This window comes from Epinephelus moara, chromosome 8 (assembly GCF_006386435.1).
Source record: "Epinephelus moara isolate mb chromosome 8, YSFRI_EMoa_1.0, whole genome shotgun sequence".
Taxonomy (NCBI): domain Eukaryota; kingdom Metazoa; phylum Chordata; class Actinopteri; order Perciformes; family Serranidae; genus Epinephelus; species Epinephelus moara.
The window spans coordinates 8,797,732-8,825,729 of NC_065513.1; the positions used below are offsets into that span (position 1 = coordinate 8,797,732).

The following is a 27,998-nucleotide window of genomic DNA, read 5'->3' on the forward strand; positions in this document are numbered from 1 at the left end:
TTTGAGGTGGTGGTGAGGTGACATATATCAAAGCGCGTGCAAAGCAACTTGTGGGGTGAATGCATGCAATTCAATTAAAAGGGACTTTGTAAAAGAATATACTAATAGTGTAATTTTTGGAAAAAGTAGTTTTGTCACCTTCTACCTATGCCAATCCTCAATGCCTATGTGCAGTTTCACATAGATTGACCACGTCAGTGAGTAGAAAAACGTGGGACAGACAGAATGACTGACTGACAGAATGACACACTGACAGTTTCCGTGATTATGTACAGCATACCATACCATGACTTAGTCATACCAAAAATTAGAAAAAACCCAAAACATTCGGCCACAGGGGGAGCCACAGCGATCAGTTGCATTTAGCTATTTTTAAGCATTTTTCTGTTGTTATAGCGCCACCCAGTTGCCAATTAGAGTTAAATTTCTCCAGTCACCTTGAGGCGTCCTGTTCTACATATCTACCAAGTTTAGTAAAAATCGATATGGCGGTTAGGCCTAGATAAGAAATTAGCTCTCTAGCGCACCCATTTTGTTTGATCGGGTCAATAATGGAGGGGTCCCCTCAGATTATGTGTGGTCATATGCCTACAAAGGTACGTGGTGATCGGTGAAACCCTTGAGATGTTATACACCTTTATGTGATGAGCCACGCCCTCCGCAATATTCATTGCCTTATAGAAGCTCAGTTTTAGTAAGTTTTCCAACTTTTGCCAAGAGGGAACTTTAGATATTGGTCCCTAGATTATGTTCACCCAGTTTCATGCAGATCGCTCAAACTTCCTAGGAAGAGATCCATTTGAAGTGTTTTTCAAAAAATTCAAAATGGCGGAAAATCTATATAAGCGGAAGTTATGGGTTCTTGAGGCAAATGTGTTCCTCATGAGGAGAGGCATCTCTGTGCAAAGTTTCATGTCTCTACGACATACGGGGCATGAGATATGCCCATTCAAAGTTTGACATTTCAATGGGTTGCTATAGCGCCCCCCTTTGGCCAATTGATGTAATATTGCTTCATTGGCATCCTCCCATGACCCTCTACCACTGTGCCAAATTTCACATGGATTGACCAAGTCAGTGAGGAGAAAAACGTGGAACAGACACACAGACAGACACACCCATAGACAGAGTTTTCGTCAATATATAGTAGGATTCCTTGGTTATTTATCAAAACAGTTTGTGAGGGGCTTGCAACTCAGACATAATTGATCAGGGACAAGTGGACATGGCATCACTTTAAAGTGACAACCACTCAGTTTCCAGATATTTCAAACAGGTACTTGTGCCTGAAATTGACATATCACTTCTTTTTTCTGGGACAGATCTATTTAGCACCAGTTGACCTACTGACTCTGGTGATCCCCTGACTTTTTTGTCACCATGTGGTCGACATTTTTATTTTCTTGGTGAAATTCTCCACAACTGCTGGATTGCCGTTAAAGTTGATACAGGCATTCGTGGTGCCCAGAGGATGAATCTTGTTATTGCCTGATTCTTTCCCTAGCACTACCAGCAGGTCAGGTTTTCACTTATCCTTTGAGATATCGCATTATCATACTGGATGGATGGGCACAAAGGTTTTTACAGACTAGTGATGCGCCAATCTGCTCTACATGTACACATAAATCACCACCTGCCACCAAACCAAATGAATTATTTTCTCAGATTTAGAAACCTGCATTCACATGGACATTTCACTCCCTGACAACCAGTCCCTGTAAGCTATGTTTCTTTACCTCCATATCATTAATAAGAATGATGATATGGTAACATATTACACTGAAGTAAGAATAAATTAACATTTATTTAACGTTAAACTTCTTCTATTCTGGTAAAATGAAAATGGCAACATGCATTTACTATTTTACCCAACTAGAATATTGATTTTTATGGCCATTCTGCAGTCCATGCAGATCTAACCGCAGTCTATAAATCTCTAGTCTAGACATTCATAGCTCGCAGACAGTGTATCCTATTGACTTTGTTGATCCCCTGGCTTTTCCTTTATCACTATTGTTGGCATTCATGGTTTTGAGTAAAATGTCCCACCAACCATTTGATTAATCACCATGACATTTGGCACATACATACATGTTGCTCCCATCAATAATAATACATTTCAATAAGTTTCATTTTGCTCCATCATCAGGTTAAATTTTATTTAGACAATGCTTATGACCAAACACTGCAAAACTAATGACTTCCCCTAGGGATGCAAAATAATATTGGCATGTCATGTGTATCGGCTAATAGTGGTTTTAAAATAAATGATCAGAATTGGCCACCATGCTTTTTCTTATTTTACACAATGAATACATATTACATACATTGAAAAGCATTGTATTTCATGTCTCTATCTGCTGGTGGGCCATCATGATAAGAGTATGCATGCATAATATGATGTTAAGTCCACTATAGAAGAAACTTGATGATAACTAAAATTAGGTAGGGAAGAAAGTGGATATATTGATATCAGTTATCGGTCAAAGAGTTGTTACGTATCGGCATATTGGTCAAGGTCAAGGTCAAGGTCAAATTTATTTATATAGCACATTTAAAACAACCGAGGTTTGCCAAAGTGCTGTACAATCTAGAAAGCACTAAAGTATTAAAATACAACTATAGAAATAGAAAAATACAGTATTTGAGCACACAGTACATAGAAATATTAAGAGTAACAAGAGAAAACAAAATAAAGTGCACAATAGGCACAAAATTCAATAAAAACAATCCATACATCGGCAATGTTCGGCTCAAAAATATATATCGGCAAAAATAAAAAAGCCAATATCATGCATCCCTAACGTTCATCAGTTTCAGCTGTACTTTGTGTTCAGTGCAAACAAGTTAGCATGTTAACACGCTAAACTAAGACTGTGAACATGATTCTGTACAACATTACACCTGCTAAGCTTAACCATGCTAGGAATGTCATTGTGAGTATGTTAGCATGCTGACGTTAGCATTTAGCTCACACAACGCAAGCCTCCAGGATCATCGTTAAGCTTTGAAGCAAATTTGGCACAAATCATGGAATTACAACTTCACTTGATGCAGTGGAGCCAAAAAAGACTTTTGCACATAGACTTACATTGTGAAACAGACATCTGTAAATCAGTGGATACATTTTTTTGAGCATCACTTCCCCGCAAAATGACTTGTTTCCCTATTGAGATTTGATTCATTCAGTCCAATAAAATATCTAAAGTCTTAGAGAGATTAAGTGGAAATGAGGAGAGATTAAATAATTTTATCGCCATTTAAATTAGCAGAGGGCTCAACCTAAAGTTAGCCACTTGGCTAGCAGAAGATCTGAGTAATTTTACTCACAGAAGTCAAACGTTTTTGGGTTCTTGTGCCACAGAGTAACTTTTAGTTCACGGACAGGGCCCTGCCCCCTAAGCTGAATTCACTTTTCTTTATACATCTATGGCACAACTGTGCCTTAGAAGTTCAGCCTCACAGAGCCGGTTGTACACTCTGTCTTGTTTATGAAAACGTTGTGTGTCAGGATTTTTGGGGCCAATTAGGAGTTACTAACAACAGCCCAACAAGCTGGTGTGGTCTGCTCATGGTTTGTCCTGAGTCTCTGTGTGTCCATGTATGTGTTATTTAGATGTAATCACCAACTGTTCTTTACCTTGGGGTGATTGAAGTCTGCAGCTCCTGTAATCCGCTGCCAGCTGCTCACCTTGAATCTACTTACAAATTGGCAGTTGCGTGAGAATAATGAGCGAAGGTCGCGGGGGAAACTGAATGAGAAACATGGTAAACATCATATTTTCAGATTGTTCTGACGCCCAACACCTGAGTCCACAGTGAGAAGTGTGGATGTGAATAGATCAGCCTTGAGCTTTGTTTGTTTACTGTGGCTTGTTGGTGCTCCAGTTGACCGAATCATTTATTTATCTCTTCACAGCTTTGTGTTATACTTTGTGCTCAGCACTGCTTTTCTTTTAATTTGTTGGAAGTTTTCTGTTGACGGTACTATCTGAAGTCTCCCATCACTGGACCATTCTGAGTTTATCCCACATTAGTACTGCCTCAGCCACTGCAGCTTTTTCTCCCTCTGAAGCGGTGGAATTGAATCAGTAGATTGCCGCACAAAGCTCTTGTCTTTGGGTTAATGTTTGTTCGACAGATCCTTGAAATCTCTTGCTGAAAAAAAAGAGAATAGAATAATTCCTTTCACTGCAGCAGCACCAGAATAGCATTTAAGCAAAGAACGTAAGGCAGAATATGTGAAGTCTGAAGAGCTTCTTCAGGCAGGTTTTGCACTGTTACAGCCACAGAGAAACTGGTGTCTGTTGTACACCTGGGACGGTATTTCAGAATGAACCAACAGGATAATATTAGTTGGATCAAATTCAATTCTGATCTGATCTGAAAATATGGTATTTCAGTGTAGATTCAAAGATTCCGTATACTGAAGATTTTCATTCAGAATTGGTAATCCAATCCTACCTTTAATACGTATAAAATGCATTTGGGTAAACTGAAATTTGATGCTAAAAATGGAGATCATTTGGATTCCACTTCAGAGGTGGATTTGATATAGATTGACATCCAGCCTAGGTTCAACTTCTCCCAGAGATTGTAACCCAAACTGTTCATTACATTTAAACTCTTTTTCAAAAGTTTTGTTCTCAGAGAACCAAGTAATAAAATAAATGTAAAACACTGCAAAATTTGATTAGGGCACAATACTTTCTGGAAAAAAATGCTGTAAAAACAAGTTTAACAAATACAGACACACAAAGTGATAAAGGCTTCCACTATGGATCAGCAGAAATTGTCATTTAAAAATATCAGTTGCTTACAGAATGGAAAAACTTGTTAAATTGTATTTATTGCAGTCACACCAAAACTGAAAGCTGTGCTAACACTTGCTCCTTCTGGCAAATTGTCCACCATTTTTTGTGTCTGTATCTGTGGATACAGTATTAGATCTAATAGCATCACATGGCGGAAATTGTAATTCCATGGTTTAGCCACTACGTCAAATTGGCTTCAAAGGGGCTTGCTCTGGACTTGGAAAGCTATCTGTTAGGGGTGAGGGAAAACAATCGATACAGCATAGTATCGCAATAATTTGCGTGGTGATATTGTGTCACTACACGGACGCCGAGTATCAATCTTTTATTAATTATTTTTAATTTTTGCAAATACATGTAAAATCAACTGCTTTTTTTCCTGGTGAGGTCATCAGAAGTCCCGGTCAGCAGCATTTGGCAGGAAGTTCATCCAAACAAAGATGGAGGCACTGGAGAAAGAAATCAGAAATGCACTGTCAGCATTTAAATCAAACGTCTGAACTTATTTTGGATTTTAACACCAAACAAAAGGTGGATTTGGATATGACACAAGCGATTCTCAAGCAGTATAATAAAAAACTAAAATAAAGTAAAAGCATAATAAAATACTCTGGGAATACTACAAACATGACATCACACCGCACCATCCAGAGGTAGTGTTAACCACTGACGGCCAACAAAAACATAAGTTAGCGAGATACCTGCATGTGAAGTGTTTCACTCACCCGCTTAATCTGGCCTCACAGAGCATTAAATCTGCCAACAGTTCAATTTGTCAGGTGTATGGAGCATTTCTGACTGGTTTTATGCCGGTGTTGGTCAGTCTGTCTGTTTTGCATCACATTATGCTGTAATAAAAACGATTAAAGTCAGATGAACAGACTGAAAACTTTATCTTATGAGGTAAAACTGATGCTAACAAAGTTTTCATTTGGGGAAATAATTTGCCGTTGGAAAACAAAGGTAAATTACAATATATCGCAATCTATTTTATCACAATACTCAGCATATCTTAATATCGCAATAATATTGTATTGTGACATGAGTATTGTGATATATCATATCATGAGTCCTCTGGCAATTCCCACCCCTTCTATCTGGTCATATCAGGATCACCATGATCCAACCTACCAATGTTTTGAAATATGTCAGTGAGATAACTTTAATCATTGATCCAGATTACAAGATGTAAAATACTGGCCCAGAAATGACAGTAAGAGCTTAAATCTTGATGTAAATCAGCCAGAAATCTTGAGCAGCACTGTGCTCTGGGTCACCTCTGTCGGCTGCACAATTGTCATCACCTGAAGAGCTGCTGCACCATCCTGCTGCTCCTACTTCCTGTGCTGCATAGAGCCTAGCATCCACCTGTGGGCTCTGTTCTCTTTATAGTCTGGGGGTTTGCATCGATCTCTCTCTGCTCTTGTTTTGGCTGGTTGAAATATTTATGTTCTTGGGGAGTGATCGAAACAGAGCTTGATGCCAACTGGAGTTTTATTTATTTATGTATCAATACAGCGTTCCTATTCAATTCATTGCTAAAGGACAAACTTATTTTCACATTATCCATTAAATATCACATTAAATATACTAATCTGAACTTCATTAAGCTTCTTTATCAAAGGTAACACCAAAAAAGTAAGAGCAAGAAGCATGTTAGTAACAGATTAGGATGGAGGTATATCATTTATCTAGATTTGTGTGTGTGTGTGTGTGTGTGTGTGTGCGTGCGTGCGTGCGTGCGTGCGTGCGTGCGTGCGTGAGAGAGAGAGAGAGAGAGACAGAGAGAGAGAGAGAGAGAGAAAAGTTTAGGGCTCGGTATGAGTGAAGTTTTGTTTATTATTTTTGGCATTGCTCAGCTCTGCAGCTTTAAAAAAAAATGTACAACTGCTGCCCCCTGAAAAAAGACCAACACTTGCAGATACAGAAAAACTATGCAAGTTATGAAAAAGCTGAATTAACATAATAACATTTGACTAATGTTTGACTGACATATCTGGATGAACATTTGGATGAGTATGAAGAGGGTTAAGAGGAATTGGAAACATTCAGAGATGGGCAGAATGTTAAAAAAATGAAGAAATATACAAAGAAATCTTTTAGAACATCTCAAGCCAGAGAGAAGCACCCAGGACAGATGCTTTCCTCCAAGATGATAGTTTGGTGATCACTAGTATAACTAGTAGTAGTGAAAGATTCTTTGGCTTTATGTTTAGAAAACTTCATCACTATTTGATTGCGTTTGCTTTCTAACAAGTCAGATTGCAGTCAGATGATGTAGAGCTCACACAACACCATTTTGCTGTTTGCTCTCTTTGCAACATGTCAGTGACAGACACAGCCATTAAGCATGCCATCTGTGGCCAATGGTTCAGAACAGAGGCAGCTAAGACTCGGGGTGACACAGCAATCAATCGCACTGACATCCAGCAAACTACTGGGATATTGGGGATCCTCCTCCCCACCTGACAGACACATTAGCAAAAGCAGTCTTACTTTTTCTGTTTTGGATTGCAGCTGCTAATAAGCAGTTCATCATCCAGTCATTTTAAAGGAAAACACCAGTATTTTTTAACCTTGACCTTTTTATGCCTCTGAGCTGGCAGTAGCCGTGGTTGAAAGCATTTTGGTTTTGTGTTGTTCGTCCATCCATCCATCCCATTCTTGTGAGCATGATATCTCAAAAAAGCCTTAAGGGATTTTTTTTCAATTTTGGCACAACTGTCCACTTTGACTCACGGATGAACTGGTTTCATTGGTCAAAGATCAAAAGGTCAAGGTAACTGTGACCTCGTCTGTCTCATTCTCATGAATAATGAATGAATATCTCAAGAACACCTTGAGGGAATTTCTTCAAATTTCCATTTGGAGTCAACAATGAGCTGGTCCAAATTTGGTGGTTGAAGGTCAAAGGCCAAGGTCACTGTGACCTCACAAAACATATTTTGGGCCAAAATGCAAGAATCCATACTCTAATTATGAAAATATTTCACAGAGATATCAATAGGATCATCAAGTTATGACATTATACCATAAGGTCAAAGGTCAACTTCACTGTGACATCATAATGTTGTTCAAAAGCACTTTTCTGATTAGTGGATGACCCGCTCAGAACAAGACTTCTCCTTGAGTGAGACTTGGTCACAATTAAAAACAGCCCAGATTAGAGAAAGGTAGGGAAATGGTTTCATTTCTCTGTAGGGTCCTTTCCGTAAAGTTGTCATACATTTCTAATAACATTCTGAGCCTGTCAGTGGCAAAAACAAGCACTTTAAATGGTGGTATATTGACGTCCCACAAGTGCTCGTAGGGATTATATTGCAGCCTGTTTCACCACTGCGGCTGCAGCGGTCTCTCTCAATACTGGACCAGTTTCAAAAATTGCTGTCACTTATTTAAAATTTGGCACCATTTATCACAAAAGTCCTTGCTGGACAGGACAACGCAGACTTTTGTGATAAATGGTGCCAAGTTTTAAACAAATGCTCATTTGACCTAAAGGCACTAATTATACAAGAAGCCACTGAACAACTGTCTGAGGTACAAGATGAGATACAAACTGTGTAAATCGAGCTGATGACTGAAACTGCAGACATGCAAAGACTCTCAACTATTAAAAACAATCTGCTGAAATACAAAACAGACCTTGAAAAGGAGATAAAATCAAAAACAAATAAGAAGTTTAAAAGGGATTGGAAGACTGCTCACAACAGATAATCTACCCCTGGCGTAGCGGGAAAAGTAACACAGGGAACAAAGGTAATCCTCATTCCTTTGTGAGAAGGATTCCCTAAAGACAGCCTGCCACTTCCACGCATCATCTCTGGATGGCAATCAGACACAGGCTGAAGCTCACAAGCAACCTCACCTGCTTCTTTTTTAGACATGGGTTGTAGACAGAGAGGAAGAGCAATCAGGTGGGGAATGGCCACTAACCTGGAAAGGAGTGCAGGCAGCGTAAGAAAAGACAAAAGACAGCTCCAGACATGATACTACACCCGCAGCAAAACTTCTGTGTGTGAGCTTACAGACAAATATCTCCAGAATGTGAATCTGCCCTATGTAAAGGCTTAAACTTTGTTCCCACTCACTGTGACCATTTTGAAATGTCAGTAGATTTTGAGAAGTGTTCTTGTAATCTGAGACTAAGAGTTTTTATTTTCTTGCAATAAAGTGTATCCTGCTAACCCAATAAATACATGTGGCATGTATATATATATACCGAATCCCATGTTATCAATTCAAATTCACTTACTTCATGTTAACAGTAGTCACTTATGCACAAAAACATTGAAAAATAGGGTTCAGGTTGAAATGAAACAAAGTTTTCCTAAAAAAATTGACCATTATTATCACTTAAAATTAGTATTTAGTGCTTCTTATGGAATTGAAAAACAAGAAACTGCATTTAGAACATGGCACTAAGCTTCACCATTTATATTCATAGATATGATGAAATACAAATATCAGACCCAGATGTTACCCTCAAGCACAAATACTTTTCATTTTGCTCTGTGTCACTATCAGTGCATACATTGGGTTGGAAAAGATTGAGTATGCCAATAAAAGGTTGAGTCTGCTGCTCCTGTCCAAACGACACACATTCCAGTTGAAATAAAGGAACTGCTAGCTTTGGACTGAGCTTGTTTTATCCTCTGAAACAGTCATTTAAAGCACCTCTATTGCAGAGGCACCCAGATCTGTCACAAATAGAAAATGTCAGGAAGATAAATCCAGGGCACCGGGAGGCCCAAGCTATTGATTTCTACATAAGTAACGTCAGCAGACTGGCTGCGTTCCTCTGTTGATCTGCCTGCCTCTCGGGACCCGCTGTTGTTCCAGCCTGCTGTCAGCCGGTATTCAGTTGCAAAAACTCGCGCTTGCTAAGCATTTTTTTTCCCTCATTCACCCCAAACAGCAAAGATCCATGCAGGTGCTGCGGTTAGAGAAAGCCTCGATAAACACTGATGAGAATATACAGCATCTCTGTTGTCATGGGAGAGCCTCGTAAACTTTTTTCCCTTTGAACAGATGGTGTACATCATCCCTTTGGGTCCATAACCCCAATTCAAAACCCACGATAAACATTTCAAAAATGCACCGTCATCAATCTGAAATCATAGTGTTGAAAAGCCCTGCGTAAGCGGTTGTTCTAGATTTCGAATTAACTTTTTGAACATGCAAGAATTTCATCTGACATCTGAAATGAATGTTTTATGTTTTTCCCACAGGCTGTATCCTCAGCTACTCTATAACACTTAGCTTCTATAGGCTAACAAATAACCCGTCTTTGCTGTTTAACTCAGGCACAGTTGTGTTAATTTGGATATGTTCCCTGACCCATATACTCATCTGCATGCATTTTTAGTTGAATATCAATTGCCTATGTTGCAATGCGTTGCAATTCCTATTCAGTTTCTTTTTCAAGCTCAGGCAGGCTAAGTGAATGTTAATTTCTCATCAGTATTTTTATAGAATTGCAGGCACATGTATTTTAATATTCCTCCACATGGTTACTCTCAGCACTGTTTCCACATTCTGGCCTGTTTCCAATTGTCTGGGCTGTGAGTGCAGTCGCTGCCATGAATGTCACTTCCTTTGACATCTGCAGCTTAATGTGGGGATGTATTTTCCCTTCCCAGATTCCCAGATTACGGGAAAGTGATTTGGAGAAATCTGGAGCTGAAATGTTCATATGGCTACATGGCCATGATTCTTTTCCTCCACACATAACTGATGACTTTAAATGTCTCAATCTGTTAACAGTGAAATTACAGTTAAAGTGCATGAATCAGTAGTTTTAACATTTAAAGGGCCCCAGTATATTTTAAATTGCCACCTTCTGGTTCTCTGATATTCAGACTCTCTAATGGGCTGCCACAGCATTTACATTTTCATACATGTACACTGTTAGGATTTTACTGACATGCTGGTGCAGTGGCGCAGCTCAGTTCTGAGTACCTCATAAAGTTGGAGCAACCAAAAACTTGCTGTGCCAATATTATCATTGCTATGAATTGGTGTAATGATGTAGGGAACAGCAATAGAATAAAAGTTTCAATAAGCTAATGACGATCTGACTGACATAAGAATGAGCCAACAATGCAGTAGGTGTTCCTGATGTATTTCCCACACTAAGGCCCTTCAATCATGGTGTCGCATCAGCAAGTTAGAAATGAATTCATTAAAATGTGGCCAAGACTAAAGAACTGATTATTTGCACAAAACAAGATCTGAAGACAGAGACAGTTTCACACGATGACCATGTTGAAACTGTGGAAAAGTTTAAATACAAATACCTTGGTACGGCCCTGGACTCCCATGTGAGTTTCTCTGGAAATACTATATATTGTACAAAACTAATTTTTAACTTTTCACCTCCCTGCCTGGTACGGTCATCTTAACTGTACAGCCAAGAACAAACTCTCTAGGATTGTGACAATGGCACGTAAAATAGTTGGCAAGCCACAAAAGCCCTTGACCCAACTCTTTACAGAAAGGACGAGGAAGAAAGTGAGGCGTGCCTTGGCAGATAGCTCCCACACTCTCTTTAGCCAGTTTGAGAACTTGAGCTCTGGGAGGCGCTACAGAGTCTGTCTGGCAACTGAAAATGTGTTTAAGAAGTCCTTCATCCCAAGTGCCATTAGTATCCTTAACTTAACAAAGTGACTGATGAGTTTTTAACCACAGTCGGACGTTGAGCTGATTTAACATGATTAAGTGTTTTGTAATGACTTTATATGCTTTTCTTACTGACTATTTGTCTATTTTTTACAATGTTGTCTTTTGTGTTTGGTCAGCCGAAGACAAATTTCCACCCCTGGTGGACAATAAAGGATCTATTCTATTCTCTTCTATTCATACATTTCAGCATTTTTTAAAATATGGATTAAAGTGCCAGGGATGGCATTGTCAGTCAATGGGTCCACTGCTCCAGGCAATGGCTCAACAAGTGTTTGGTACAGAAATTCATGTGCAGAATGGGATACAGTGTAATCACTTTGATGATCCTCTGACTTTACATCCGGTGCCATTATCAGGTCAAAATTGTGATTTGTTCAATAATTTGGCTTATGACCAAATACCTGCAAAAGTAATGACATTTAATGTACATACAACTCCATCTGTCCTTGACCTTCACCTCAACTGAGGAAAAACTACTACAAAAAAAAACCTTAAACATGGAAAGATGAAAGAAACCTCAGGAAGAGCAAGAGAGGAGGGATGCCTCTGCCAGGACTGACAGATGTGCAACACACGTCGTGAGTACAGAGTAGGGCTGCCACTGACTAAGAATTCTTCTAGTCAACCAGTAGTTGTCATTTAGGGCCATTAGTCGACTAATCGCCCACATGTTTATGATATTAATTTAGTTATCAAATTATATATTTTGGGTGGGGCAACACAATGGTTTAAGTTCAAGGCCTGAGAAAGAATAGTATCAGTAACATTGTTAACACGTTACAGAGAAATACAAAACCGTACTAATGAACCTTCATTACTATAGGCTTTTATTTTATCTACAAGTGCACGTCACACACTGAGCGAGCCGCCTTTTAATTACCCTGTCACCAAAGCAGTAATGATTGTGCCAAGTTGCTAATGGGCATGTAGCTACTTACATGTTTCAGATGATGCATCATGTTTGTAGTCGGCAAATGTTTGGCTGCATAGTTTACATATCACCTTGGGTTCGTCCTTCACCTTCTCAAAATGATCCCACACTTTGGATGTCCTGCCTGACATGTTATTAACTAACCTGTGTAATAACTGCAGGTACCAGTCCTTTAAATTAACATGACTCTTGTCTGGCTGCTGAGTGTGGCCACTGCCTGTGTCTGTTCTTTCAAATTAAATTCCCACATGGCCCAGTCATATAGGTTTTGATTTATTTTGACAAGGCGCAGCTCCTAACAGAGTTTCACATTTCTTTTTTTGGTTTGGTTTGTTTTGTTTTTCTGCGACTAAGCGACCTGATATCTTGCTGACTAAAGACCTTTCCGGTTGACCAATGTTTTTTTGACTTTTGGGGACAGCCCTAGTACAGAATAACCAAGGTAAGTGAACTACATCTAGACAAATGCACATTATGGCTTGTTTAGCACTCAAAATTCAAAGTTTAGGATGAGGGACTTGACTTGGGACTTGTGAGTCCTGGCTTTGGACTTGAATAGGGTCTTGTCTTGTTTCAACTTCGAACTTGAGTGTTACTTGAGACCTATAACTGACTTGCAAAACAATGACTTGGTCCCACCTCTGCCTCATGCATATCAAATGAACTGCGGCTGTGCTCGAATACATCTGTAGTTTTAGTAAACACCACACTAAACTGGAAAATTGTGGTGATGCAAAATTTTGCTTAACAGCCAAATATCCCCTCAGTCTTGTCCTTTTATAAACTTTACAGAGTGTATAGGACAAATAGTCTGCAGTTCAGCCTCAGCTGGGTGCAGATGGTTATAAATCTCAGGGATGGAGATGTTTTGTTTGTTTGCTTTCTATGGCCTGCATAGCTTGAAAAGATTCCTCCTCAGAGACAAAGTGAGAATATGAGAAAATGTTTCGTTTCCTGTCTTGCACAGGCAGGGTCTGTAGGCAGAGGAGAGGGTTGTGTGTAGAAAGCCCAAAAGGGCAAAGCATTGTAGGAAGAGATAACTGCATGGATTCGGAGTACTTTGATCCCCTCTCCTCACAGAGGCTGAATCTCCTCAGATATATAACGCTGTTTACGCTAAATAGGTCTACTTTTTACTGCTTCTCTGTCTGCATACAAATGCAATGCAAGGAGGGGATTTAGCTTTAACTCAGTGCTCTAAACTATTGCAGGTAAAACAGCATGTTGTAGCTGAAAAATAAAGTGTTGCATCAGTGAGGCAGATGGAAACATATTTCTGTCCCCCTTTTAGGGAATGAAAGAAATGTGTTGCTTTGCTCTACTATAGATTAGGTTTTTTGGATTGTAAGTCTTCTGTTATTAGGTAGGTTGATCAGTAATGAGCAAAATCTTCACATAAAATGATCCTAAAGCACAGGACACAGCAAATGTTCTGTGGTGAATAAATGAATGAGTATGAGCTTTAAATTGACAGCTGACAAAGCCAACACAATATCTTCACAGAACAGCAGAGCAGCGTTTGTTGCAGTGCGGCGTTGGCATCAAAACCTCACGAATGCTATTTATTTTAACTCCTCGCCAATAAAGCCAAATGCTGCTCTGTAGTTTATAAAATGCATTTGCATTAAAATTGCATTGTGAACACAAGGCTGATTATGTAAAGCTGCCTTTTGAAATGTACATTTTCCATCTAACAAGACTGGTACGCATCTCCATGGAGACAAACACTAAGTGATGTAAATATGACTTATTACTGCTATGGAATATGTCTATCTGAATCAGTGTCACTTTAAATTCCAACTACTGTGAAGGCTTGAGAATTTATGTGTAGATACAGACTTGCACCTTACTGGCACATACTGTACTTAAAACAATACAGCCTTCAGGTTTAAACAGCTCAGCAGCTACACTGGTGTCAATCTACCAAACCATCAATGAAACCTGTGTCATTCTGTCCTGCACTGGGTCAGGCACCCACAGATAACCCTTAAATAGTTTATGTAACAGAATTTATGAGGGTGAGAAGAGGAAGGGACACAAAAGCCAATACTAGCCAATCAGAGGCAGAGTAGGGTGAGTCATGGACCTGCAAATGGATGGACCTGCACTTGTATAGCGTCTTTCTAGTCATCCAACCACTCAAAGAGCTTTTTACACTACGAGTCACACTCGCCCATTCGCACACACATTCATACACTGGTGGCCAAGGCTACCATACAAGGTGCCACCTGCTACTCAGTTTTTAACACACTCACCCACTGATGGAATAGCCATTGGGAGCAATTTGGGATTCAGTTTCTTAAGGATACTTGGACAAGCAGACTGGAGGAGCTGGGGATCGAACGGCTGATCTTCCAACTAGTGAACGACCCGCTATACCTCCTGAGCCACAACCGCATCTGCATCTTCCATAGTCTGAGGGTCCAGTGACATCATTCTGCATATTAACTAGATATGTTCTTCTGTTTAAGAGAGTGCTTATAGCAGTCGTACAAATGAGCTTTTGGTCCAATGAGACATCTGTGATTGGAATTATGCAAAGTCGGAACAATGAGCAGCCTACCACAGCAGAGGTACGGCCACATCACCCTTCTGTAGTTTCAATGGATTGTTCTAACACTGTATGGTGAGTGATCTGCTCCTGCACTGTGAAGTCTGACATTGAAAAACCATGGGCATATGCAAAAAACACATGATTTCCTATACGACTGTTCTCACAGTGGTCACATGGCCAGTGGCTGGATATATTTCAAATTAGGACCATTAGGATTTAGGATCAGGATTTTCTGAATAGTGACAAGATGGTGTTGCTGTTTCCCCCATTCTTCAGTTGGTCCAGTCCATCTCAAGTGTTTGCAGTAGAATATGATACTTGAAATAGGCTTCCAAATGCCAGATGTCCTCTGGCCCGTTAATTTACAAATTCCATCGCCCTACCACAAGATTCAGCTCAAGCAAGACAAATCCTCTGCAACAGCTTATGAATTTCAGGTACTAGTATTTCATGTGGGTGGGCCACAGGTGAAACAAAAAAAAGAGAGGAAATAATGTCCAAAATGGGATTTGGAGATCTGTCTTACCAAAAAAAGTCATCCACTATACTGCTTGTGAAGGATCTCATTATATAAACACAGAATCTTTTTTATTGCCTTGTTAATCAGCTGTTTTTTTGATGGCACAAATGCCGCTGAAAGCACAGCAATGGGTCGCTAAAAAACACCCATATTTGGGGGCAGAAATGCCATTGAATGGAATGAGGGGTTGCTAAAAAACCACACATGTACGGGTAAAAACACCACTAGAAATGCAGCTATAATTCGTCAAAATAAACTTCTACATTTCGGGGCAGAAAGGACACTGGAGGCACATTAATGGCTTGCTGAAAACACCCTCATTGGGGGACAAAAACATTGCTGGAAATGCAACGATTGGTCACTAAAAAATACCCATATTTGGGGGCAAAAATACCGCTAGAAATGTAGCTAGGGGTCGTTGAAAACCTTCTATTTTGGGGGGCAGAAACACTCCGGAAAGCGCAGAGATGACTTGCTAAAAACACCCTCATTTGGTGGCAGAAACACTGCTGGAAACACACTAACAAATTGTTAAAAACACTCACGTTTTGGGGCAAAAACACCACTAGAAATGCAGCTATAGGTCGTTAAAAACCTTTCACATCTGGGGGCAGAAACGCCACTGGAGGCACATCGATGGCTTGCTAAAAAACTCCACATTTGGTGGCAGAAATATTGCTGGAAATGCAGCAATGCGTCGCTAAAAACATCCAAATTTGGGGTCAGAAACACTGCTGGAAACACAGTGACAAATCAGCAAGTGGTAATTCCTTAATGTCTAGCTAATGAAAAAAAAAACGTTTTTTATTGTTTGTTGTCTTGAACAGTGATCCACAGTAGTCCGCAGTGGCCGTGTCGCCTAGATGTCTTGCCATCCACCATCCCCTCCACCTCTCAAACAAAGTCAGCTCATACACGTCGCCACATAACAGGAAGCACGGCTGTTTAAAAGCTGATAACAACAGTCATAGCATACTATTTGGTGTCCAAGGAGTCTTCTAACCTACAATGCTGATAACCACTACTAATGCCTAGGGCTGTAACTGTACATGTATTTGTGTCGAATCGTTCGGTACGCGACTTTCGGTTCGGCACGACCCTGTACGGAGTTATTGGGCGCAGGATATTATTTTATTTTGTTTTATTTTAATTCCGTTTTTGCGAGCCGAACCATTTAAAATATCTAGTTCCCCAATGGACATAATTGAGTGACAGACCGAGTCCGACCGTAAATCTCCGCTTTCACTTTGTGCAGCGCATTCTCGAATTTTGACAACATGGCAAGTGAGCCTGACAAACCTGAAGACCCACCCGCAAACTTTAAGTCCTCCATTTGGGAACACTTTGGTTTCAGGGTAAAATACGAAGATGGAAATAAACAAGTGGACAAGACAAAAGCAGTGTGCCGACACTGCAGAACAGCGGTCGGGTATGTACTTGGAAACACGTCTAACATGCTAACGCATCTAAAGCGACACCACCCGAGTTTGAACGTTAACCGGCACGACTAGAAAAAGCAATCTGGTGCAAACTACGATATCGTCGTCGTTTAAAAAGAAAGAGCGTTTCCCTGACCATCGCGCTAAAGAAATAACCAACGCCATTGGAGTTGAGTAAAATTGTTTAAGCTGCACTTTAGATATAAGCATGTTTTGTTTACTGCACTTTAACAAAGTGGGAAAGCTAAGTAAGTTCCTAGTAAAACTGAATCTGAGCAGGCTTTAAAGCTGACCAGCTGCACTATACTTTTTATTTTAATTGAGTAAAACTGTTAAAGCAGAAATGTATATTTATATTTTTCATTCAAAAAATGTGTTAAAAAAACAGCAGGATTTTATTTTTCACTTTTATATTTCTATTTTCATTCAAACAATGTGAAAAAGCAGGATTTTATATATATTTGTTTCATTCAAAAATTGTGTAAAAAGAGTTAACTGCTGTGGTGGTATGTTTTAATAAGGTTACCAATAAGTAAAGGATATTTAATAGTTGTGTATTTTTTTCATTACTGTACCGAAAAAAACCGAACCGTGACTTGTGTACCGAGGTACGTACCGAACCGTGATTTTTTTGTACTGTTACACCCCTACTAATGCCTATTCAATAGAGTAATAATGCTTAAAATAGTCTAAATCAAGACGGATTTACAAAACTTTTTGAACCAACATTCATGGTTCCCAGATCTCCTAACATTTTCTTTACTCTACCAGCAGGTTGATATGCGTGGTTTTGAGGAGAATGTGTTGATCAGATTGCCATGCAGTTTTTCCAGACTGTCGTGGTCTTTGTGAACTTGTGAACCTAATTGGATGTAATTAGGCAAAATTTAAGTGTTGTCTCTGATGTTCAGAAGCATGTCATTTTGAAAACATTCACATGAATCGACAGGGGAATGCAGAGTAGAAAGAAGCTTTAATCCAAAATTAGCTGTAACATACTCATTTTGATCAAACCATTTAACTTAAAAGCTTCTATTGTAAAACTGGGTTAACTCTTAGCTAAAACTGAAATTGAAGAAATGTAGAAGTGTTGCATTGTAAGCTTCTATGCTCGATTGCTTCAATCTCTCCTCCTTTTTACAGTCCAAACCAACAATCAGAAGTCTTTACCCTCACATCTGGTCAGACAGCAGAAAGCCTATCAGGCCAATAAACCGCTGCAGTGTGTGGATATGTGTGTGTGTGTGTGTGCGTGTCCTCTGACTAACCAGCTACATGGCTGCCATTATGAAATGTGGCATGTGTACTGTCTCCTTGACTTGATGATGATAAATCAAGACCATCAGGCTTGGATGATTCATACCCTGGTGTACTGATGATTCTCCCAAAAAATGTTCTTCTCAGACATCAATGTCAAAAAAATTGTAAAGCTTCAGGAAACAGCCACAACCCTCTCAGAGTGGTTTTTCGTGTGTTCTCGGTGCTAAGCACTGTGTGTCCAAAGCTCATGAATACATCTCTGTGCATGAAAATAAGGCACATTTTTTATCTCGCTGATGCCTAAACCTATAATACAGAAAAGCGAGGGCCTTTTCACAGAGTTTAAAGTGTCCTTTACGCAGCAGGTGCCCACCGAGTCGACACCATCTGCCTCTTGGCGATGGCGATGAGCCCCGCCTTCTGAACTGAGCTGAACCCTCTATCAAAGCACAGAGGGGTGTTAAACAGTATGGCTCTAATGATGCACTAAATGGGAGGAAAGGGTTTCATTCCTTTATGCGCCTGCTGGGTTATCTATGAGACTGGAGAGCCATGGTGCAATAACACAGCCTGATATGAATGAGGAGTCTGTCACCTCGTATTGAACGTAAATACTTTAGGTAAAACTGGTGGGCGAATGGCTAGACGAATGGCTGGGACACTATGCCGTAAAAGCAGTAAGAATATTAAATCAGTGTGATTACACTTTGCTGGAGGAGGATACTGTACAGAGAGGTCGCACTGATGATGATAAATGATCTTTGCTTAGGTTTTGTAATCATGCGCCTTTAATTCCTGAGTATTTGCAGAAAATTATTCGCCAGAGTTTCTCTGCTTTGCCTCTCATTTTCTAGTCACTCTCAACTTTTGGGCATTTTTAACACAAGAGATTTTACCCGTAGATACTTTAATAGTCTACATTTTTCTTACTCTTACTGTATCTGTCATCTTTTATTTATTCCAGTCTATGAAGTCCTATGCTCTTGCACTACACAGAAATTGTAGACTATATTTGGTATACAAAGCACCAGACTTTGACTTTGGACATGTCCATGTTGATATCGTAATGATGCATGACGAATCTGCTCAGAGAACAAACTTCATAGTTTCCCCGATACTGTTGTGATCCTTAAAGTGGTGATTTGTCCTCCAACCCATGCAACCACAAAGGTAATATGTTCATAACCCCTGAATACAACCAACATGAGCATGTCCTAAATTAGCACCTCTATCAGTGGATGACAGAATAGCTTGTATGACTTTTAACTGTTGCAGTATTAAACACATGGTTATTGCAAGTTGCGACCTCTGAGGCTGGAAATGAAGCCAACACAGAAGTGCCAAAGACTACAGTACACTGAATGGCCACTTGGGGCTGGCTCCATAACAGAGTCAATCCTCAGTTAAATTCCCAACTTTACAGGAGAAATAAACATGTTTACTGCTTGTTGCTTGGCGGTCACTATAGCTAATTTTAACGTTTATGACAGCTGTATGGGGCGGATGAATTTTTATGTAACTCACCAGTTTACATTTTATTAAGGCTTTAAGTTATGAATATTCAAGTGCTGTCTGCAGGGCGTCACCACAGTTTGGTCACTTCCTATTGCAAAAACCCAATGGCGGAAATGTCGAACTTGAGGCTTCAAAAACAGGAGTCCAAAACACAGTGGGTGACGTCACAGTGGCTACGTCCATTGTTTTAAACTGTTGTTTGTGCAACCGTTGTGAAATGGTCATAGTTACACCAAAACTTTGAGGTTAGGTTAAGGTAACAAAACTTCCTGGTTAGGCATAAGAAAAAATGGCTTGACTTAAAATAAGTTTCCTACTAACATAAAATGTTTACTGTGTTTTGATTGCCTTTTGCCTTTTGATTTCACTGTTCAGGACATGAACAGCAGGGTGCAAGTCCTGTGTTGGTTGGACCAATCCACCTCCCCTCCATCCCACCCAAGGTGGATTTTAGCGTGCTTATTACATCATCTGACTTTTACATTTGCTTCCATAATAATAACTGCAGCCAGGAGAGGTTGCTGCCTAACATAAAACGTAAATATGGGCTGTAATTTCTGCTTGTAAAAGTGACCTATATGGTATTTTAAACATATCCACATACAATGGTTTGTATGACATTTAACAAATTAGCATTATATACTTAACGTAAAGTTACATAGGTTAGGTCCAGGAAACGAAACATGTTTGGGCATTATTATGTTTATGCAAGTTAAGTTATAGGTTTTGAAGCAAGGTGGTGACAACATACCTTAAAATGACTCAAAGTTCACTTAGTCTCACATGGTTCCAAACCCCGATCTCCTGGGGCACTTCCTCCTTCACTCCAGTCAGTGCACTGATCACGTGATCGCAGCTTTCCCCATTACACGGGTTATACACCAATTACCTGCTCATGATTACGTGAGATATAAACGAATTGTGGTGCATTACTTTTCATAGACGTACATAAGAACAGTGCATGAGACCAGCCTGGGTATTTTGTTGGAGGACGTTCTTGATTTGTGAATTAAAGTCAATATTGAATGTAGTAGTTCTAGTGGTGATACTACTAATTAGCTACCCCCTCTCCTAAAGCTTAGACTGATAATAATAACAACACCAGCAATGCTACTACAACTACTACTACTACTACTACTACTACTTATCATAATAAGAATTATTATTATTATCATTATTATCATCATCATCATCATCATCATCATCTTAAAAATGCTGCAAACAGAAAGTACAGTTAAGTTGTTGTTTGGGAATCAGTAATTGCCTCCCTTTTGTTCTTTGTCATCTCAACCAACAGTAAATATTTCAACTTCTTTGAGCTTCTGTAGCCTTTAAATTCTCTCTTCACATTCTGTCATCTCTCTCTGCTCTGCTTGGTAATTGCCTGATTGTTATTGTTGAAACCAAGAGCTTTGCTTTCAGGTTCTGCCTCATATGCCAGAGGTGTCTAAACAGCTTTGATAGAGAGCTGCACTTAGTTCTCTGTATATGTCAAGCTACCAACTGTACTCTCCCTGACTAGCAAACTGCAGGTGGGTCTCCTGCTGTGTGTGTGGCTCTTTCAATCTGAAGCTTAGTGGGTAGGCTGGAAATGTAATGGCTAGTTTGAGTCACTGGAATGAGTTGCTAAGGTGTTTGGCAGATGCACACCCTTCTCTCTAAAATGTGCTTTCCTATAAGCAAGGCATTCATTGCAAAGCAGCTCCTGGGCTTCTGTTCTGTAGCTGACCTTTGATCTACTTGCAAAGGGGACTACAGGGATTAAATTAAGTCTGACAGTTTACATTGGCCTATTAGTTGGCGAGGTCGACCTGTAAGCACAAAGGCACAGATTCAGATCCCACATAATAGTCAGTTGCTGTGGATGAGAGCATCAGCCAAGTGCTGAATGTAAAATATAATGCAAATGTAAACTCTGCTGTGCCTGTGGTTCAGCTCTGAATCACTGAGGGCTGAACTCACAGTATAAACTGAGAGAAATATGCTGACAGTTAAGGCTCTATACGATCTCTCTCCACCATGTTTTTCACTGGAGTTGCCACTTTGGAATGTTGACTGGTGTAATGGAACGTAATGGGACAACTCTAAATGTTGACTTAGGGTGAGCTGAGCATTCGGGGGTTAAAACTGAATAAGTTGATAGTGCCGTTTTGTGTCGGGGAGCGCTCAGTGCAACGCGGCACTCGTTCGGGGTTAATGCCGTCATCCATGCATGAAGGCACAAGTGGGCAGCCACGAGGAGAGCAGGCTCTTTAATCCGTTTGCCAAGTAGAATTTAGGTTTTCCTCTTCAGGCATTTAATGGAGATAACAGCTTGTTATTCAGGGGGCTGCAGTGGCAGGGCCGCAGTCATTGTTACATTGCTGCTGATCAGTGCTCATTAAAGCGCTCACATTCATCTGCTGGCTACAAATCTTCACTTAAAAAAAGTCAGCTTGTGTGTTAAGGCTGTGTTGACATGCCATTAGTAGTCTGAATTCTTGTTAAAAAAAGAAAGAAAGAAAAAAAAAAATATATATATATATATATATTCATATATATATATACACACATATATATATTCATATATATTTATATATATATATATATATACAGTGCGCTGTAAAACTATTTTATTCCAGCCCAGTTGCCAGAAGAAAATGTTGACATTGTGCATTGCTGTTAACCACGAATAGGTTACAATTACATGTTTTATACATAGGATATCAACATTTCTAAAGTGGCATTGTATTTGAGCTGACACTATGATTGGGAGTTGGTAGGGATGGTGGATGGCATGTCACCTAGGTGAGATGCCTGCCCAGCTGCAGACCACTGTTCAAGACCAACAAACAGCAAAACTGGCTGTTTTTAGTGAGTCACTGCTGTGTTTCCAGCAGCTTTTCAGTCACTAAATGTGGATGTTCTGTACCAACCCATTGTCGTTTTTCCATCAGGGATAGTGCCAAGGGAAGGGTTTGTTTTTTTATGGAGACATCAATGCGTTTCCTGCCGGCATACAAAAGGCAGTTTGTTTTTACCGAGACATTGATACTTTTCCAGTGGGGATTGTGCCCCCAAAACATGACCTTTTTCTTACCGTAACCAAGAGCTTTTTGTGCCTAAACCTAACCATGCATTAACTACATAATAGTTGCTGACATGTAAAGTTTCAACGAATCCTACATGATAATTTACAAATGTAATGTATCCATGGTTTGCAGAAAGGTAAAATACCAACACTTATTCTGGTGATTGGGTTATTCTTAAGCAGTGTTTTTCCTGCATCGAGAATATAGAGGTGACCACCTTCCTCAATTTCCATTGTGACCACTTTGGCCAAATTAATACTATCTGTCATATTTACATTGCATGAATTTTACATTGTGTTAAATGTAAGACAGCCAGCTGCAATTCTAAAGTAAAATATCTCTAACATAGTGCAAGATTAAAAGACAACATACTGTAGCAGGATGACATGCTAGCTAATTAGCACTGGTTATTAAAGTAAAATAAACAAGATAAATTTGTAGGGATGTTCTGAGCCAATCCTAAGGATCAGTTTCAGGGCTGATCTGGGCATATTTGATGGGTTGATGTTGCAATCATAAAGATAATCAAAATCTTATCCTTTCTCTACTGAACTCTACTGTGTAGTATTTATCTGGGAGAGGCTGTGGCTCAGGAGGTAGAGCAGGTTCAATTTGCAGCTCCTCCAGTCCATGTGTCAAAGGATTGTTGGGGAAGATACTCCTCAAGAACCTCAAATTGTGCCAACAGTGTGTGAGTGTTTCTTAATACCCAATATGGTAGTCTCAGCCAGCAGTGTATGAATGTGTGTGTGAATGAATGAATGTAGCATGTAGAGTAAACATGTTTTGAGTGGTAGGAAGACTAGAAAGACACTATACAAATGCAAGTCCATTTACCATCTCAGCCTGCGAGTGTTGAAGTGCTGCTCTCCTTAATCACATCTGAGCTCTGCTGTACACTGCGAGCATATTGCTCCATTATGCAAGTGAAAATTAAAGTGTGTGAATGTGAAAAACGTTTTGGTCACACTGATGATATACTCTGTTCTGACTCACTGGGGCACACGTGTCTCCGTTTGAACCAGTAAAAGCCCTGTAGAGCCTCAATTCTGTGTTTTGTTTTTCCCTTCAGAGGCATCCCCCAGTCCTGTAAAGAGCTCCCCAGAAACGTCTCCCATGACCTCCCCGCGACAGCGCAGAGACTCGGACCGTTACTGCCAGCTATGCAACGCCTGGTTCAACAACCCAGGCATGGCTCAGCAACATTATGATGGCAAAAAGCACAAGAAGAACGCTGCCAGAGCGGACCTGCTGGAGCAGCTGGGAAAGACCCTGGACATGGGAGAGATGAAAGGTATGGAGCGCTGCTGTTGGTATCAATACATTTTCTATACACGGCTAATCAATACATTTTAAATCACAGTCGTTTTTATTGTTTTGTTGATATAAGGCACGTCCAAGAATTTGGTGGAAAAGCTACTTTTTTTCATGTAGTGTTAAGGCCCGGACACTACCAACTGACAACAAAGAACTAGTTGCACCAAAAAGCTGCAGTTAAACACACCACAAAGACTACAGCCAACTGCCAACTGACACAAATGTTCTGCACCTACATGACAGAAAAATAACTCTTGATACACAATGCAATGTTAAGAAGAAAGCATAAATTGTACTGGTATGAACTGTTATGAACAATAACATAACACAAACAGTTATGAACCTTTATGCTTAAAAGCTCGATGGCTAAAAAAATATTTATACCGAATATATATATATATACATATAAATATATATATATATATATATGTATATATATGTATTGTTTCAATCTCATGTCCTCTTGACTTTAGTCATTTGTTTGTTTGCTTTCTTCACTTCTGTTACTCTTATCCTGCAGTGTTAATTTTGTTGATGAAAACTATGAAGAAATTTTTTTGTCAACAACCTTTTTCCATGACAAAACAAGACGATGACAAGTGAAAAATAGATCTTAATAGAAACTAAGATGAAACGTATATTTTGTTGATGAGACGAGATGTAACAAAAATGTTTGTGGTGGACTATCAGACACTGAACGCTAAGAACAGCTGTGCTTGCAATTATCTTCAAATGCCGCATGAGCGACAGGCTGGCAAACTCCATTAATAGTCTGTGCTGGGATGTTTCAATAGCCAGCAAAGACACTCACACCAGAGCAGTGTCAGCAGTTGGTGCGCGTTGTGAGGTGTAATTCAGCAGTAAATAATCAGCCATGTGTGTCTGACTGTGGATGGTGGAGCTGTTGAATGGTTTTGTGGAGTGTTTTAGTTACAGCGTTAAGCTGTTAGCAGTTAGCTCCGCTTGTTAGCTGCTGAACGGCAGTGGAGCAAGCAGCCACCGGCCACCAGTCTTCACATCCGTTGATCTCTGCAGGACTCAACTCAGTCTGGACTGTCTTAGTAAGGTTCATGGGCTGATGCTGTTTGACAGGCAGGTAGGAGGTGTTAAGATGTTGAGCTTTTCAAATGACAATCAGTAAGTGTGTGAAATCACCCTCTAAACCTGTCAAAAACTGCTGCTTTGTCAGAGCCTAGAAATTATTTGTAATTGTAGATTAAAAAGCACAGTCTAAATGAAATTCTTTATACAACCTGTCACCTTGATTCTAATTTCTGATACATGAATTAGTCTAACTGACTTAGTTTAAAGATTAAAAAAAATATATATATAAAAAACATGATGACTAAAAGTTGATTAAAATATCATGAATTTTCATTGACTAAAATGTTTAGGATTTTTGTTGACTCAAACTATGAAGGATAGAAATGACTTAAAATGACTCTTTATTCTTCTTATATTTTGTTCTCCTGAAAATTATCTGTCTTTTTAGCTGTTAAACGCTCCAGTTGGCCTACTGTATGTTCACCAGCGAATTGTTAACTTTATCTGTCTGCCTTTTGGTGCTGAGCTGTGCAGTGAGTTTATTGGAGCTTTTTCTTTTAACTGAAATCAGCAGGAACTGTGGTTGATGAGAGCACTGAGACTGAACCAGAACAGTAAAGGTGGGGGTTGTAAAACCAAAACAATGAGCTGAAAGACGATAAAAAATACTTTGTGGAGCTGAGGGGAGCTGGTGATAATTCTCTGTGGGTTTTGTACTTGACTCCACTGACATTGTGCATTCAAGTATTGCTGAAATGAAAAAAATATCAGAGCAGTTTTAATGATTGGTCACTGATGACTGCTGTCAGCTGTGAAATTGTTACAGTTTGCTATTCTACCACTTGGTCGCTGTCAGAAAACAGGTATGGTATTTAAAGGACGTTCAAGTAGTGATTCTTGTGATCACTTGTCAGACACTGCAGCCAATAAACAGTTATATGTAATGTTGATTAGTGGCAGAAAGAGCATCTTTACATTTGGAAAGAACTTTGATCATTTTAGTCCTCTACTGGCAGCCCTCTTGACTGGAGCTGTCAGCTTGGCTCCTTGTGGACTCCACCAGTGTGTCACAAGCTGTTAATTTTACAGAGGAGGAGGAGAGAACGCTCTTGCTTATCCTCTCCCAGTCACAATATGTCAATAACAATTATACAATATTATTCCAGCCGGTGGAGGGCCGACTGCCAGAAGAGCAGAGGAAGCCCAGAGGTGTTATAAAGGGAATCGGTGCGTGACCGCACCAAATGGGAGAAACAAGTCCTCACAGCTGATTGGACACGGAACCCTTACTCCAGGCTTGATTAGTTCTTTATGCTTGTAGGTGTGCTGTGGCTGGTTGAGGGCAAATTGAATGGTTGCAGTCAGTTCAGCTTTGTCATGCTGACTTGAGGTTTTGAGTACGTGATATCTATTTCAGGTATAGTACATTTGGCCCATGGCTGGGCAACATCATTAAACAACATGAAAAAGTCTCCATACTGTAGCTCCCTTTAGTGCAATTTATTGGCACATCCATGAGTGACGTTTCAAAACATCTTGACTTTCAAGTACAGATGTGAGGTTTGACCACTTGGGAGTGAGAGTGGGCTGTTTCAAAAGCAGAGCATTTTGCCTGCCTGATTTTGTAGACTTGCAGATTTTGTTGGTTATTTTTCCTTCATATGTGTGGTCAGTAAGTAATGTAATGGTTTCTTTTTTTGTCTCTTTTGACCATGACAAATTACAGCAATTTAAATACTAAATGTCAGAGACAAAGGCATTTCAAGGCAATTAATTGTGTTTAATGTTATTTCCTACTTTGCTGTGCTGTAGCCTACAAACAATGTTAATACTGTTAGAAGTCCAGTAATGAGCGACATGGATGAAGGATTTGTGGCTGTGTGTAGGTTGTTTAAAATAAATTCATCTTCATAATTACATTGGATCTTCTGAAATGCGCTTCAGCACATCTGCTGGGTATACAAGAATTGTCTAGAGGCCGTCTGGCAGAGATCTGCACTCTACTGAATGCACTGTTTTAGTTTGTTAAGAGTTGAATACTCAAAATGCACCTAATTATGAACTATGCGTAGATTGATCGCATGAGATTAACAGCATAAGGTCACAAACCTACAACTGTCATCAGATTTTGGTTATTATGTTGCATATTGCTAAATCCTGATTGGTTCACAGAAAAAAATGAAAAACAGCAATAGATTGAGGGACAGATTTTGGTGTTCAAAGGTCAAAAAGGTCAAGGTCACTATGACCTTGTCCATCACAATATCTCAAAAATGCCTTAAAGGAATTTCTTCAAATTTGACACAAACTAATTGGCCTCAAGGATGAAATAATTGGAATTTGGTGGTCAAAGTCACTGTGACCTTGCATCTCTCATTTTGTGAACAAGATATCTCAAGAATACCTTAAGGAAATTTCCTCAAACTTGACACAAACATCCAATTGGATGTCAAGGTCACTGTTTCCTCACAAAACATGTTTTTGGCCGTTATTCAAGAACTCATACACTAATTATGCCAGAATTTCACACAAATGTCTTATGGGATATAATGATGAAGTGAAGATATTTAATATCCAAAAGTTCAAAGGTCAATTTTACTACTTTTACTTATTATGCTCTGCAAAAACACTTTACTGGCCATTGCTCAGAAGAGGAGACATTTGGTCAGATACTGAATTGGTGACTCTGGTCTTGAAACTGCTGCTTGTATAGATCTGTGAAGTTATGAGAACTGTAACTGCAACTTGATGGGTTGGCGGAGGATACAACCCTGAGGTGATAATTCAGATTTTCTATAATATGTGAATTAATCAGAGAATATCCTGTTCCTATAGTTTCCTAAGTATTG

At 39.6% G+C, this 27,998-nt stretch overlaps 1 protein-coding gene across 1 annotated transcript in view; it reads left to right on the forward strand.

The window, feature by feature from the left end:
- Positions 1–27,998, forward strand: part of zmat4a (zinc finger, matrin-type 4a) — a 182,543-nt gene that overhangs the window by 126,940 nt on the left and 27,605 nt on the right. The window contains exon 5 of the mRNA XM_050050876.1: positions 23,861–24,101. Within this exon, the coding sequence (XP_049906833.1) occupies positions 23,861–24,101 (241 nt within the window). The remainder of the gene's footprint in view (positions 1–23,860; positions 24,102–27,998) is intronic.